At 38.7% G+C, this 14,480-nt stretch overlaps 1 protein-coding gene across 4 annotated transcripts in view; it reads left to right on the plus strand.

Moving 5' to 3' along the window:
* The window catches only part of LOC109363696, an 18,586-nt gene continuing 4,106 nt past the window's right edge, over positions 1–14,480 (plus strand). Inside the window, exons 1-12 of one of the 4 annotated variants that reach the window (XM_031552705.1) lie at positions 1–79; positions 1,569–1,603; positions 2,032–2,050; positions 2,136–2,247; positions 6,021–6,097; positions 9,156–9,193; positions 10,928–11,010; positions 11,266–11,305; positions 11,386–11,445; positions 12,473–12,562; positions 12,650–12,703; positions 14,092–14,441. In XM_031552705.1, coding sequence (XP_031408565.1) covers positions 66–79; positions 1,569–1,603; positions 2,032–2,050; positions 2,136–2,247; positions 6,021–6,097; positions 9,156–9,193; positions 10,928–11,010; positions 11,266–11,305; positions 11,386–11,445; positions 12,473–12,562; positions 12,650–12,703; positions 14,092–14,441 — 972 coding nt within the window. In that variant the 5' untranslated portion in view covers positions 1–65. Of the gene's footprint in view, positions 80–1,568; positions 1,604–2,031; positions 2,051–2,135; positions 2,248–6,020; positions 6,098–9,155; positions 9,194–10,921; positions 11,011–11,265; positions 11,306–11,385; positions 11,446–12,472; positions 12,563–12,649; positions 12,704–13,655; positions 13,778–14,091; positions 14,442–14,480 lie in introns of those variants that run through there. The other 3 variants (XM_031552707.1, XM_031552706.1, XM_031552708.1) reach the window with 3 other exon arrangements.

Raw genomic sequence — 14,480 nt, forward strand, 5'->3', positions numbered from 1 at the left:
CTTGATACTCTTCCTTACAGAATATAAATGAATATGTAGCTGCATTAGTTGCACTGAAGCAAAAAATGATTCATGGCGAGTAAGTATAATTGCACAAGTGTGCATTCTGTGTATACATATTTGCTGTTCTTAACTAATTAATAAACTGGATATGAGCTGTGGGATGTAGATGTTCGTTTAATGCACAACAGTAAACTCTGAAAGTAAGAGAAGCTTCTTCAGTAACAAATCTTAACTCTAGATTTAAAGGCTTCTTTATACCTTAAAATGTCTTTGTGTGAAAATTAAAACAGGGATGAAGCTTTTTTATTGTTCTGAATAGGTTGCTAGCAGAAGCTCTTTGAAGGGATTTACTTTTTTTTTTAGATTGGTTACCACGTGTTTGAACGGAAAGCTGAGCGCAGATGTATTGAAACCTTTCCAGGAGAACTTCATCCTGGCATTAAGATGTGGAATGCTTCTGGAATTAAATACCAGAATATGCAGTGGTGCTGTAAAATGGTTAGACAGTAACATTCCAAAATGCTTCTTATAGTTTGCTTTCCCTTCTAGGACCATTTCTACCACTTTTCAACAACCATCAGCATAAAATTGTATGAAAGAAAGTACTGTGGTATGTTTTGTGTTGCTCCACACCATGGCCACATATACTTGCTACATCTCCTAATTACAATGGTTTTGTTTCTTATGTGTGGTTCTCCAGATACATGTCAATCAGGCTTTAGCTAATCTGTTTTCCAGAAGACATTTAGGAGAGCCCTTGCTGCTTTACTTTGAGACCCTTTTCTTCTAAACTCCTTTACTCTCTGAGCTTTCATAGAGCACTTTTCCTGTGTCCAGACTTTGTGTTCTCCTCCTTCTCACCTGTGCACTCATCTCCTCTGTGCATTACCTCTGCTCTATCTTGCAGCTCAGCCCCTTTCTTTTTTGTCTGACTTGATGAGTCTTTACCTGCTGCAGGAGAAAGTAATGGAGGCCTCTCTGAAGTAACTGCCACTGTACTTCTCACTCTTGCCCTTTCTTCTCTCCATTCATAAGAACTGTTAAATTTGAAGAAAGGAGGAAATAGCTCTCATTGACGCTGTCCCTTGGCTCACTGGTCAGAGCAGCCTTTACATGCTTAAGGTTTCTAGAATAATAATATAAAGATTAAGGCCATAGAGTCCTTTGGACTATTTTTCTTCCATTTGTGTGTTCTTTCCTTGGAGGATATTAAGTTTGGAAACTAGGGCTTAACTTTGTAATAAACACATAGATACACACATACTGCTTACCCAAATGCTATGTTTTCTATTTTTTTATAAAAGCAGCAAATAGTTATAAGTAAGTTCATGTAGCTATTAGTTTAGTTGTATTTTCTTTTCATTTTGTCTGGTTTGAGATTTGAATGGCTTAATGAAACAAAAGAGCAATATTGACTTCTATCAGAAAATGGAAACTAATCACCTGTTTTCTGCATTTATCTGTGAAGCAAAAGGAAAAGCGTCTTAGGATGTATTGTTAAAATCTGTTTAGAAAATGCGTAGTGTAATTGGTTTTTATGAATAATTTTTATCTTTCTCTTGCAGCCGTTTGCTGACGGAGTATCAACAGAAATGCACTGATATCCTTTATGTTTCTATCAGCGCTCTCATGGAAGTGGTATCTCAGCATTTCTCATAAGAGGGCCTGAGGCCTTTTATTTAAGGCTTAAGTTAAGGGAGCATGCCTTTCTGTAGTAAAGAACAGACTGGTTGGACTTAAAAAATAAATAGGGCTTCAAAACTAAACATCTATGTTTCTAATATAGATGTTAATAATATTTAACAGGAACTACTTCAAATCTGTATTGCTGAGATTTTTCTTTTTTCAAAGAAAAGCTCTGCTTATTCACTTCAAACACATTGAAATGTCTCAGTTAGACTTGCAAAATGAAGTGTTTGTTTGTTGGTTGGAAGTACTTAGATTTTTTCAGCAAGTGGCGATTGGACTGAAATATATTTCAGATAGTAGAATAAACTATCTTAAATGTCTACCTTAACAAGACATTACAGCTTCAATTTGCTGAAAGGTAAGTTTGATCTGATTGACTAGTTTTAAAAGTACCTGTATCTTTTTGGATTTTTTTATAATTTAAATTACATTTCCTGTTGCAGGGAGATCTCTGCTCTACGTTGTCAAGTGGAACAGCTGCTAGAGAAAATCCTGCCTTTGGAAAAGGATCAGAAAGAGTTGGGTTCCTTGAAAGCAGAGTTGGAAGAGAAAAAGGTGTGCTTTAAGGTTTAAATAACTTGCACTTAGTCTGTTGAAAGAAGCAAACATTTAATACTTATCTTAGTGACTTGAGTTATAATGAGCCCAATTATTGCCAGATTGTTGGGACAAGCAGCAGTGGTTTTAGGTGAAATCAAATAAATGACAGCAAGTTTCAGATAGGAACTACCTGAACTTTTGCTCTATTTTTTAATCATATTGTTTGGTTATTATTATTTAGGAAAGGAGGAGTTATATTCAAATTCCTTTGCTTTTCTGTTCTAATTTGGATTACTGGATTACTGAATTCTTCATAACCCGTACTATTAAAAAGGTGCAAAGAGAGTCTGTCTGAACTAATTAGTATTTTGTTTCTTTTACAGTTTTGAATGTATGCTTCTACATTATTAGCTATAAGAGTTTATTCCTAATTTCTCTTCTGCTTCTTACCTAATTCTTCTGCAGAAGAAAATTTGACTGTTCAAATCCTCAAAGTACACTTATTTACTGAAGAATCACTGAATTGCTCAGGTTGGAAAAGACCTTAAGGATCACTGAGTCCAGCCACAACCTAACCATACCACCCTAACTCTAACAACCCACCGCTAAATCATGTCTCTGAGCACCACATCCAAAGTGTTTTTAAACACATCCAGGGATGGTGACTCAACTATCTCCCTGGGGAGCCTATTCCTGTGCTTAACAACCCTTTCTGTAAATAACTGTTTCTGATATCCAGCCTAAACTTACCCTGATGCAACTAAAAGCCATTTCCCTTTGTCCTGTCACCTGTCATTAGTGAGAAGAGACCAACCCCGCTCTCATTGCAGTCACCTTTCAGCAATAAGCAATAAGGTCTCCCCTCAGCCTCCTCTTCCCCAGACTAAACAGTTCCTTCAGTCTCTTCTCATGGGGCATATTCTCCAAGCCCTTCACAAGCCTTGTTGCCCTTTTTTGGACCTGCTCCAGCATCTCAAACTGTTAACTATTACTTCTACCAGAAAAAAAGAAAAACACCTCAGGGTTCTGGGCCTTGTTTGTTGTTTTGCCTGTATAAGGTAGGGAAATAACATTTTTTGTGTCACTGTATATAGTTTTTCTTCCACGTTAGATCTGCATTTAATCTTCGATTTGTCTTCTCTCAGCAAGCCTTAATAGAATCATAGAATGGTCTTGGTTGGAGGGGACCTTAAAGATCATATTTCCAGCCCCCCTGCTACAGGCAGGGACACCTCCCTCTAGACCAGGTTGCTCACAGCCAGCTCATGTTGTATCCATCAACCGACACTCCCAAATCCTTCTCCTGAGGGTTGCTCTCTCAAGCCATTCTCTGCACAACCTGTGTCTGTGCTTGGGATTGCCCTGATCCAAGTGCAGGACCTTGCACTTGGCCTTACTGATCTTCATGAGGTTGGCATGGGCCCATCTCTCAAGCCTGTCCCAGATCCTGGGTAGCATCCCTTCCCTCTAGCGTGTCAACTCAGCTTGGTGTTGTCTTCAAACTTGCTGTGGGTGCACTTGATCCCGCTGTCCATGTTGGCTAAAAAGATGTTGAATAACATCGGTCCCAACACCGATCCCTGAGGAACACCACTCATCACTGTCCTCCACTCAGACATTGAACTGTTGACCGCAAGTCTGAGTGTGACCATCCAGCCAATTCCTTATCCAGTGCGTAGTCTGTCCATCAAATCCATTTTTCTCCAGTTTGGCAACCAGCATGTCATGTGGGACAGTGTCAGATGCCTTGCACAAGTCCAGGTATATGACTTCAGTTGCTCTTTCTCTATCCACTGACACTGTAACTTCATCATAAAAGGCCACCCAGTTTGTCAGGCATGACTTGCCCTTGGTGAAGCTATATTGATTACCACCAAACACATCATCTTTATTTTCCATGTGTCTTAGTAGGGCCTTCAGGAGGATCTGCCCCATGATCTTGCCGGGCACAGAGGTGAGACTGACTGGCCTGTAGTTCCCTGGATCTTTTTTCCCCTTCTTGAAAACAGGGGCTCTGTTTCCCCTTCTCCAGTCAGTGGGAACTTCACCAGCCTGCCATGACCTTTCAAATATGATGAATAGTGGCTTGGCAACTTCATCTGCCATTTCCTTCAGAATCCATAGATGGATCTCATTTAGCCCCAAAGTCGTGTAGTGCCCCTTCAGGTTCTTTATATGGTCTCAAACCTGATCTTCTCTTACAGCAGGCAGGTCTTCCTTCTTCAAGTTCTTACCTTTGTTCTCTGCAACTTGGGCTGTGTAGATAAAGCCCTTGCCAGTAAAGACTGAAGCAAAGAAGTCATTGAGCACCTCAGCTTTCTCTGTATCCCTCATGACCAGGTCTCCAGTTTCCTTCCAGAGAGGGCCCACATCCTTTCTGACCTTTTTACCACTGACATACCTGTAGAATTTCTTCTTGTTCTCCTTTATTTCCTTGGCTTGATTTAATTCTATCTGGATTTTAGCTTTCCTAAACTGATCCTGACTGCTAGGACAACTTCTTTGTAGTCCTCCCATTTAATCCATTCCTGCTTCCACTCCCTGTGAACTTTCTTTTTGAGCTTAAAAAAGTCAGAAGTTCCTTGTTGATCCACAGAGGCCTCCTGGTATTTTTTCCTGCCTTCCTTTTTCTCAGGATGTGCTTCTTCTGGGCTTGCAGGACGTGGTCCTTAAATACTGACCAGCTTTCCTGGGCCCCTCTTCCTTCCAGGGCTTTCTCCCATGTCGCCCTGCCATGCAGTTCCCTCGAGAGTTCAAAGTCTGTTTTCCTGAAGTCCAGAGTAGTAAGGTTGCTATACACCTTTCAAAAAATTTTGAACTCCACTAGGTTGTGGTCACTGCAACCAAGCCTGCCCTTGTGCTTTGCGTTACTCACCTGCCTCTCCTTGTTGGTGAAGACGAGGTCCAGCACAGCACCTCTTCTTGTGGATTCCTGAACCATTTGGAAAAGGAAGTTATCACCAATGCATTCCAGGAACCTCTATGATTTCTGGTGCCCTGTTGTGTTATTCCTCCAACAGACATCAGGGTGGTTGAAGTTCCCTATGAGGACCATGTTTTGTGAATGTGAAGCTGCTCCTATCTGTTTATAGAGGGCTTTATCCACTTGGTCTTCCTGATCAGGCAGTCTGTAGCAGACCCCCACTAGGATGTCTCCTTCCCCTGCCTCCCCTGTAACCCAAACCTATAAGCCCTCTGTCAGCTCCTCATCCATCCCCAGGCGAGCTCCATGGACTCCAGGTGGTCACTGATGTAGAGGACATCACCCTCTCCTCTTCTCCCCTGTCTTTCCTAAAGAGTTTATACCCATCTGTTCCTACATTCCTGTCATGAGAGTCATTTCACTGCATCTCAGTGATGCTAAAGACATCACAGCCCTGTAGGCACGCACGTGTCTGCATCTCCTCCAGCTTGTTCCCTGTGCTCAAGTGCCTGTGCACCATAACTGATATCCTGATTGCTTTTCCTGAGTGAATGCCAGGTTTTATGTATGCTGTATATTAGCTTTGCTCTCAGCTGCAGCTTTGAGTTCCTATCCAGATAGATCTTGGAAATGTATGCTCAGAAGATAGATTCTTTTTTGTTATAACTTTTGCTTTTTAAGTGCAAGAGAGACCTTTCAGTGTGCTTCTTTCCTTATTGAATATACTTTTTTGTCTATGCAACAGTTCTCACTAGAATAGCTAAAATGTCTGCTATGTTTTACTACGTTTTTTTTTTTTCCTCACATCCCCACCCTCCCCACACCCAGGAAGGACATGTTTTAATTATGTTTTTTTTCCCCACAGAGTTCTCTCAAGATTTATCAGGAGAGCCAACTGGAATGTGTTACGCTTAAAGAGGAAATAGTTAGAAGTGATGCTGTGTGAGTAATATTTTTGGTTTTCTTTTTCACCTTTTTTCTTTTCCGCTCATTCTTCCTGAACTTGATCCAGTACTTGATCTTACCTACTTACACTTTCCATTTTGCTAACATGTTAATGCTTGTAGTTTTGTAGAACAGGGAGTTGATGAGAGAGTTGTCTTAAACTGTGTAGCAAACTCTCTAAAAGGTAATATTAGATCCCTTAGTATTCTGTTTCAAAGTGGCTTCTGGTGGTTGTTTAGTGAAGGATTTTAAGAGCAAGATGAAGTTAGAGAAGAAAGTCTAATTCTCTGCTTTAAGTGGTTCTTTTTCTTGTTTTGTTTTTCTTATTGCCTTCCATTTTCCTTGTGTTGATAAGTATCTGGGCCCAATGCATAAATGATATTATCAGTGTAATTTGCTTTTATAAACAGTTATTGTAATGTTGAATTTTAAGGAAGCAATTGAGCAGACACTGAACTGACAATTGTGGTTGGAAATGAACAAAAAGGATATGACCCCAAAAACCAGAGAAGCCATTTTTGCCCACGTAGTACACAACACTGTGAAGCAGTGCCTTGGTAATTCCCATAATTTGTTCTTAAAGTAACCAGTCACTCAGAGGCGTCCTTAGCTGGAGCTTTTGCATTTATCATCTTAGTGAAGAATTTGTCTTTTGCTTTTTAATTCTAATACTCCTAGCATTAAATCAGTCGCGGCTGGGAACAGTGGTTTGTCAGTGTTGTGTGGAAAGCTTCTGATGATCTCAAAAAGAAATCAGCTTGTGTACAGCTAGATGTTGTGAATTTGTAGTTGTAATTTTCTTCCATGTGCATCACTTTGCATTTATCAACAGTAATGCTTGCTGTCTAATTATAAAAGACTGTTTTGCTTTCTTTTCTTGCCAGCTTTTATTTCTGATATATTCCAGCACGTGTACCACTGGGATTTCACTGTTTACTCCCTTCTTCCTTGTAAACTGGTGTTAATAACAGATTTAGGGAAGACATTCTCCCTCCTTTTCTTTTTTTTTTTTTCCTTTTTCTTCATTTTTTATGATTATTTTATAGCACTAGTGAGGCAGGCCATACCTGGAGCAATGTTGCTGTGCTCCCCAGTACAATACAGACACAAGCATGCTGGAAAGAGTTTCAGTGAATATCCGTAGAGGCAATTAAGGGACTGGCACTTTTTCTCCTATGAAATACCCTTGTACCTTTACACGCCTTGTCAAATACATGGATAATCACAAGCACAACAGTGCGCCATAGCAGACTAGCAATGTTGTCACTTGCTGTTTCCACTTCTGCCAGACTGCTCTTCTTTTGCATATAAGTACTTTGTCCTGTAAGACTGAAGGAATGTGTCGCCTTCTGTCTAAGCAGCATAGAGTAGCAACATCTCTGCTGACAATGCCTCAGGAGAAAAGTGGTTACTTTAATGTGCTGGCATAAATACACATTTATGTCCTGTCCCCTGTTTGTCTCTCCTGTCTTCAGGAAGGGCAAGAAGGAGGACCCAGGGAAATACAGGCTTCTCACATCAATTGCTAGAAAGACAGTGGACCTACTGCTCCTGGAAATCATTTCCAGGCATGTGAAGGATGAGAAAATCATCAGCATTAGTCACCATGGATTCACCAAGGGGATCAGGGAGACCACAAAATACATTTTATGTCTCTCAGAGAGATGTTAAAGGGATTGGGAGCGCAGGTAGTGTGTTCTCTCTCCTCCAAATTGGAGAGTGGGACCCAGGAAGGAGACAGATGGATTGGATGAATGATTGGCTGCATGGATGGTGTCGCGCTCGGGGTTTTGGGTGCTGTGATGTTGAATGCACCTTTGAGAGACCGGTCTGTTTACATCAGATGAAATGCAAGTGACCAGGTGTGGCGAGAGTATTGTGGGCAGCTAGCTGGCTGGACTTACTAACAGAGCTTTGAACTAAATTTAGGAAGGGAAGGGTTTGGATTTTTTGAGTGACAGAGAAGAGGCAGGGGGCACTATCACTCTAGGAATCAGCAGGGAAAAACCTCAGAATTGTTCCAAGTGAATGTGGGAAGGCTACTCTGAGAAAGTTATGCAGCTGATAGCCTACCTGAAATGCCCTTACACCAATGCATGCAGCCTGGGAGACAAGTTGGAGGAGTTGGGTGTCATGGTGCAGTTAGAAAACTATTATCTTGATGCTATAATGGAAACATAGTGGGATAAATGACACAAGTGAAACACCACAATTGAGGACTACAAGCTTTTTAGGTGAAATAGGCAGGGCAGGAGGGGGAGTGGTGTTGCTCCCTGTATTAAGAAAGCGATGGATTGCAAAATCTTGCTTCTGAGCAACAGCAACAGAGAAGTTAAGAGCCTGTGGGTGAAAATTAAGGACTGGATCAACAAAGGATGTCTGGTAGACAGGGTCTACCTGATGAGGAGAGTCTGTTGACCAGGTCTTCATGTTTCAGCTACAAGAAGCATAGCACTTGCAGGTTCTCATCCTGATGGGGCATTTCAACCACCTAGATGTTTGCTGGGAAAGCAACACAGTTGGCTGTAAGCAATCCAGAAGACTCCTGGGGTGCACTGAAGAGAACTTCTATTTATTTATTCATTTATGCTTTTTTTAAGTATGTTAGTAGAGAGATGATAAGTGTCACTGATAAACTCACCTAGGGTCTGCAATGGATCTGTTTTGGATTGGTTGGAACTACTCTTTTCTCAAAGAGGCTACCCACCCTGCTTCCAAAACCTTACCAGCCAAGACCCCACACAGGCCTGTGTGCACAGAAGTGCAGAAAACAGAAGCCAGTTTTCTTAGAATACTTTTTTTTGCTCAAAGCTTTAGCTGAATGTATATTTATATACATTTTTTAGTGGACTGGCTCTCTTAAGTAAACTGTTGCTGTAACAGGTAAATCTGTTGATCTGGGAATGTCAGCAGCATGTCGCTGATTTAAGCTTTCAGATTCAGGTCTGAATTCTGTGAAGTCATTTCTCTGAAATGTCTGGATTTATTTTCTGGTAATTTTTCATGCAGTGTAATTGCATACAAAAATTATATATTAATGCCTTCTTTTTAACAGGAGAAAGAAACTGGAAGCAAAAGTGAAAAAACTTGAAGGTAAGTTTTTACACTGTGTTACCAGTGCTGTTGTCCTCTTCCATCTTTTAATTCTTTTAGTACCCAAAGAGGTAATTGGAAAAGCTAAAGAAAAGCTCTAATTCTGAAGTCCCAGAGAGCAAAGCGAGTGTGGTGCTTAGCCTCTGAGTTACATTTGCCATTCTGCAGAACATTTTCAGTAGGCTCATGACCTAAACTAAGTTAGAAGGGAGCTTGAAAACCTCTAAGAATAGAGGCTGACCAGCCTGTCCAGGCAATCTGATCCATTACCTGACAGCCCTCGTTGTTAAGAATCTTCTTCTTATATTCAGTTAGAACCTCTTATTTCCTTCCACTGTGCACCACCTAACAGGCTGGTTCCATTGTCTTGATATCTTGTAGGTATAGAAAAGCTGCTCTTTACTCCCTTCAAAACTTTTTCTTATCTAGCTAACCAAGCTAAGTTCCTTGAAGTAGGGGTCCTGGAGATGATAGGGCTTGTGCTCCAGCACACCAATAATCTTGACAGGATTCATCTAGTCATTTTTATGTTCATATTTCAATGTACAGTGGTCCTGGCACAATTTGATTGTTGCTTTTTGTTGTTGTATTTTTTAAAAGCACTTACCTCATGTCAGTCTTTCCCTTCCCCATATTCTCCCTTCATTATTTTTTTTGGCTAGTGGAGAGTGGATATGCTTAAAGCATTCTGGTGCTTTCCCTGATGAACTGTCAGTTTGCAAGGCAAACTTGGGTACAGTTTGAATTTCCATGTCCATTAAAACATTAAGTTTTGTTAGCTAGCCACTACAAACTGAATGGCTTGAATCTTGATTTTAGAAACCCTCCAAATCCTGATGCAAAATATAGTTACATTACGTTTATTTTGATTAATGTTTTAGAGTTCTTCTAGAATGGCAGGATGTTTTTTTAAATCCTTCAACCCCAAATGCAAATTCTGGCAGAGCTAGAACAAAATACTGTGAGGAAGTTTGCATTTTTTCCAGTTTGATTTGTTCTTTTTGTGTCTGTTACATGTCCCACTCTCCATACTTTAGCTTGGTATCTTTTGTCAATCCAGCTTTTTTTCTTTCCCTACAATTACTTTTGTTGGACTGCCATCTGAGCTGCCTTTCAGTGCACTTGCTTTTGATTTGCTGTGTTCTGAGACCTGATCTGATCGGAAGACAAGTTCCATCTGTCTCTGCTCTCTGTGTGTAAATCATTAAGCTGGTATTTCACCAAGCTGTCAAGCATCTGTCTTGCTTGTGGATTTCCCCAGGAACCTCAAATTCAGTCCCCATTTACCTGCCATGCAACTGTTTCTTTCTTCCTTCTGCATTCTCTCAAGGTTTATGCTGGACACTGAGAGTTACAGCATTCTTATCTACATCTGTCTGCACTGTCTGTGCTAATGCTTGTCTACATTTTTCTAATGCAATTGGCTGTAGTGTTTTTACCCTTATGCTAGAACCTCAGTTCTGAATTACAGAATGAAGCACACAAAAGGCACTGCACTTCATTCTTATTTTTTCCCTTTAATATTAGATGTGCAGACAAAACATACTCACGTGCATGAATTGTACATTGAGTTTGAAGTATTAATGTGCTAAAATATAACTTGGGTAGATTTTTATTTCACACTATCTACTTTTTCTCATAATGTGATTTGCAAATTGGTAACTAGTATAAATTAAATTAGTTACCTCTTCTCTTTTTATTCCTAACTTGAATTTTGATTCCGTTTTTTTGAAGAGGCTGCAACAAAACATACACAAGACTTCAAACAACTGAAAATTGAGAAGAAAAAACTTGAAAAAGAGCTAAAGAAGGCACAGGTAAAACTTTCCTGTTTTGTAGATTAGACTTTGAGATTTCTGGGAAAAAAAATAAGGAAATTATTTGTAACACAGATATTGAAATAGTGTAATGACATCTGGGGATAATGAGTGAATAAACATAGCAGTTTTAAGAGACTGTAAATTTTCAAGCTGAAGTATGACATTTGAAGTAGATTTAGATTTCAGTCTAATTTAGAGCAGATTCTCTGTGGACAATATATTGCATGAATAATTAATATTTAATTTTTACAGGGAAAACTTGATGGTGTACCTAAAGAGAAGCGCAGGAAGGGTATGTATTCAGCTTTTATGACCTTCAGATTTGTGTGATGATGCTTCATTTGAACACTTCCTTTTTTCCCTACTTTTCAGCAGTTAAACATGCGGAGACCCAGAGTACAAATGAAGACCTTGCAGCAAATATAGATAAAGGTAAGATTTTTTTCAAGATCTTTCTCTGTGCAGACCAAACCATTATGAATATTATGTCTTACAGAGATTTGATTATTTTCCTTCCTGAATTTACTTTTTTTTTGAGAGAGAGAGCATGTGGAGTGCTTGAGATGGCACATTGGCAAGAGAACGACAGAATTGTTCTAAGAGCAGATTGATAGAAATATGTTATATTGATGAGGGAATAATGTAATAGATGACAACTATCTTCAGTTTTGCAATAAGGAAATACTTGATTTGTTAAAATGACTACACATGTAGTGTGTAGCAGATTGATTTGCAGTTATAAAACAAAGCAAACAATAAGAAAAAAAGAAACAGTTCTGTTATTTTTGAAAATCAAACAGATCATAAAGGAAGTATGCTTAGCAAAAGAGACAAGATAGGAGTGCAATCTGTAACCATGTGAGCAGAAATCCACAATAAACAGTTGTCTTATCCAGCTGATATGTTTTGTGTTTTTTTTATAATAATCTAAAATATTTCCTACAGATTATCCAAACCTAACTTCAAAATGAAGCTAAGGCATTCAAAACTTCCTCTAAAGTACTAAGGATAGAAGAGGCTTAACTTGAAGCTGCTATATTTTTTCACTTCTAAAAATCCTAGCATTGATTTTTATTTTTTTTTTAATTTTGAAGGCAATTTTCAGGCAAAAGAAGAAGTTCTGTTTTCTCTTTCTTGTTTTGCAGTACTTGTATATGAAATTTGTTGGCAAAATTAAACTATTGTGAAAAAGATATTGTCAATGCTTATAGGTCTTGGTAGGTTTTTGTTGCCTCTCGGATTGAACTAAATTAGTATCCAATCTCATCATTTAATTTTTAATTTAGTTTTCTCTTTCTTTAAGGTAAAGTGCCCAGCTTTCTTAATCTTTTTGTATATTTTGTAATAGGCACGTCTGTTTTGTGTAAGAACAGAGAAACAAGTTCTTGGTTCTCCAAGCAATTATTCATTACTTTACATTATTCTTTACAATATTCATTACAAATATTTCCTTTAACAGAAAAAATAAAATTCTTGTTGGAAGAACTCTGGATGTGCGTTGACAGTGCAAAAGAGAAAGGAGAGAAGCAGGAAAATGATCCCATCTTAGGTGAGATGGCACACAAAGTCTTGAAATTCTCTTGAAGCTGTCTCTTTTTTTATTAAAAAAATACATATTTGTACCTTTTTTATTCAGTTTCTGCTCAGGACAAGGCATGGCCTGGGAAAAGAAGGCTGTTTGTTACAAAAGGTAGGTTCTAGTAAATGTGAATATATTAATATGCAAGTGTGTTGAATTTAACCATACTGGAACATATTCAGATTGGGTACTATTTGTGTAACTGTTTTTGGATGGACTTAAATACTTTACTTTGAGATTGCTTGATCAAGTACATGTGTGATTAGAATATTTGAAAACCATTGCAAATTTTGATTTGAACAGCCAACTGGGCTAAAATGTTGAAAATACTACAGATAGGTTCTAGTTTCATGGGGAGCACTGGATTTTTGAGATTGTTGGTTTTTATGGTTTTATTGGAGATCAGTGTTTCTCTTTGTGGAATCATAGAGTTTAAACTGGATAAAACCAGGCCATCTTTCCACTGTTAAAACTGTTTAGTGCAATTATAATTAATATTTGAGTTCTTTGTCGTTACTGTTTAGGCTTTCGTAGGGCAATATCTTTTATCTGCATACATAAAAAATGGGCTACTTTGGTAGCCCATGTGGTTTGAAAAGGAACAAAACAAAAACATGATCAAGAGAACCACAGAGAGCATTTATGCATTCTTGCTGCTATAATAACTTTATAAAGTGGTGTAATTGTCTTTATCTTGGGAGAGTTCTCACTCTCTCAGTATCTTGTTTGGTGTTACAAACTCCTTTTTGCATAGGTATATTTAAAAAACAAAAAACAAAATCAAAATATAAAACTAACCACCTCACTTCTAGGAAGGTTTTCTTTAAGGGTTCAGCTCAAACTAAGTCACATCATTAAAGACGGAATCTTATGCAAGTAGACTGGAGACTGAAATTTAAAGAATGAATGCTTTAAAAACATGCATGTTAAATCATAAAGCTAGATGTATGGTAAGAACTCTGTTTGTAGCAGTATATAATTGACTTACACATTATGCTTTAAATATGGAAGTGCAGCTTCTGGCTCAAAGCTGGAAATTACTTTAAGCAGAATGTTAGTGCTTGAATAGGAATTGTTACTGCATGCTTATCTTGCTTTTCTGGAACATCAGTTACAGGGCTAAAACTGGAAATAAATTGCTGGACTATATGGACCTTCAGTGCAACCCAAATATAGCCATTTCTGGTAGGAAAACCTGGGGAAAATAGTCTTAATGATCAAAGTCAGGAAGTATTTTTTTTGAGTGGGACTTTTTTGTACATCCATATAACCTATTCATGAGAAAAGGCTATTTGTGAATAATAAAATGTGATCTCGTGGAAACGAGAAAACAACAACACATGGAAAATATTTCTGGAAGTCATCTTAAGTGTCTCTTTTTACTCGTCTGTGGGAATATCACTTGAAAAGATGATAATTCAGTCTTACTGTATTAACTGTATAAAGAAAAACAGGGAGGAAAAATGTCATAATTTCTTAACAATGTTTTTGTCTCTTAGAAACTGTACCGACCCACCGAAAGAATGGGAAGCATGGTGGCAAAACACTGCCTTGGCATTCTTCCATAGAAAGTGCTGGAAAGCAAAATTCTGTAACAGCTCTGCAACAAGTGGATACTGAGCCTCTTGGAAGTGACTGTCTCGAGAACAGTACTACTGAAGACTATCTGCAAGGTTGTGAGGATAAAACTAGAGATGTGATAGTGCAGAGAGATGGAATGCACAATAGTTCAGCCTTATCTGATCAGGAACAAAAGGGCCAAGGTGGAAATGTGATGGATATATTGAACTGGGTCAGGCCTCTCCCTGCTCTACTTTCTCCAGTACAGCTTTCACCAGTAGCTACACAGGTAAGTTTGAGGGTATGTCTGAAAACTCAGCATTAACTT

The sequence above is a fragment of the Meleagris gallopavo genome, chromosome 3 (assembly GCF_000146605.3).
Source record: "Meleagris gallopavo isolate NT-WF06-2002-E0010 breed Aviagen turkey brand Nicholas breeding stock chromosome 3, Turkey_5.1, whole genome shotgun sequence".
NCBI classification, from domain to species: Eukaryota; Metazoa; Chordata; class Aves; order Galliformes; family Phasianidae; genus Meleagris; species Meleagris gallopavo.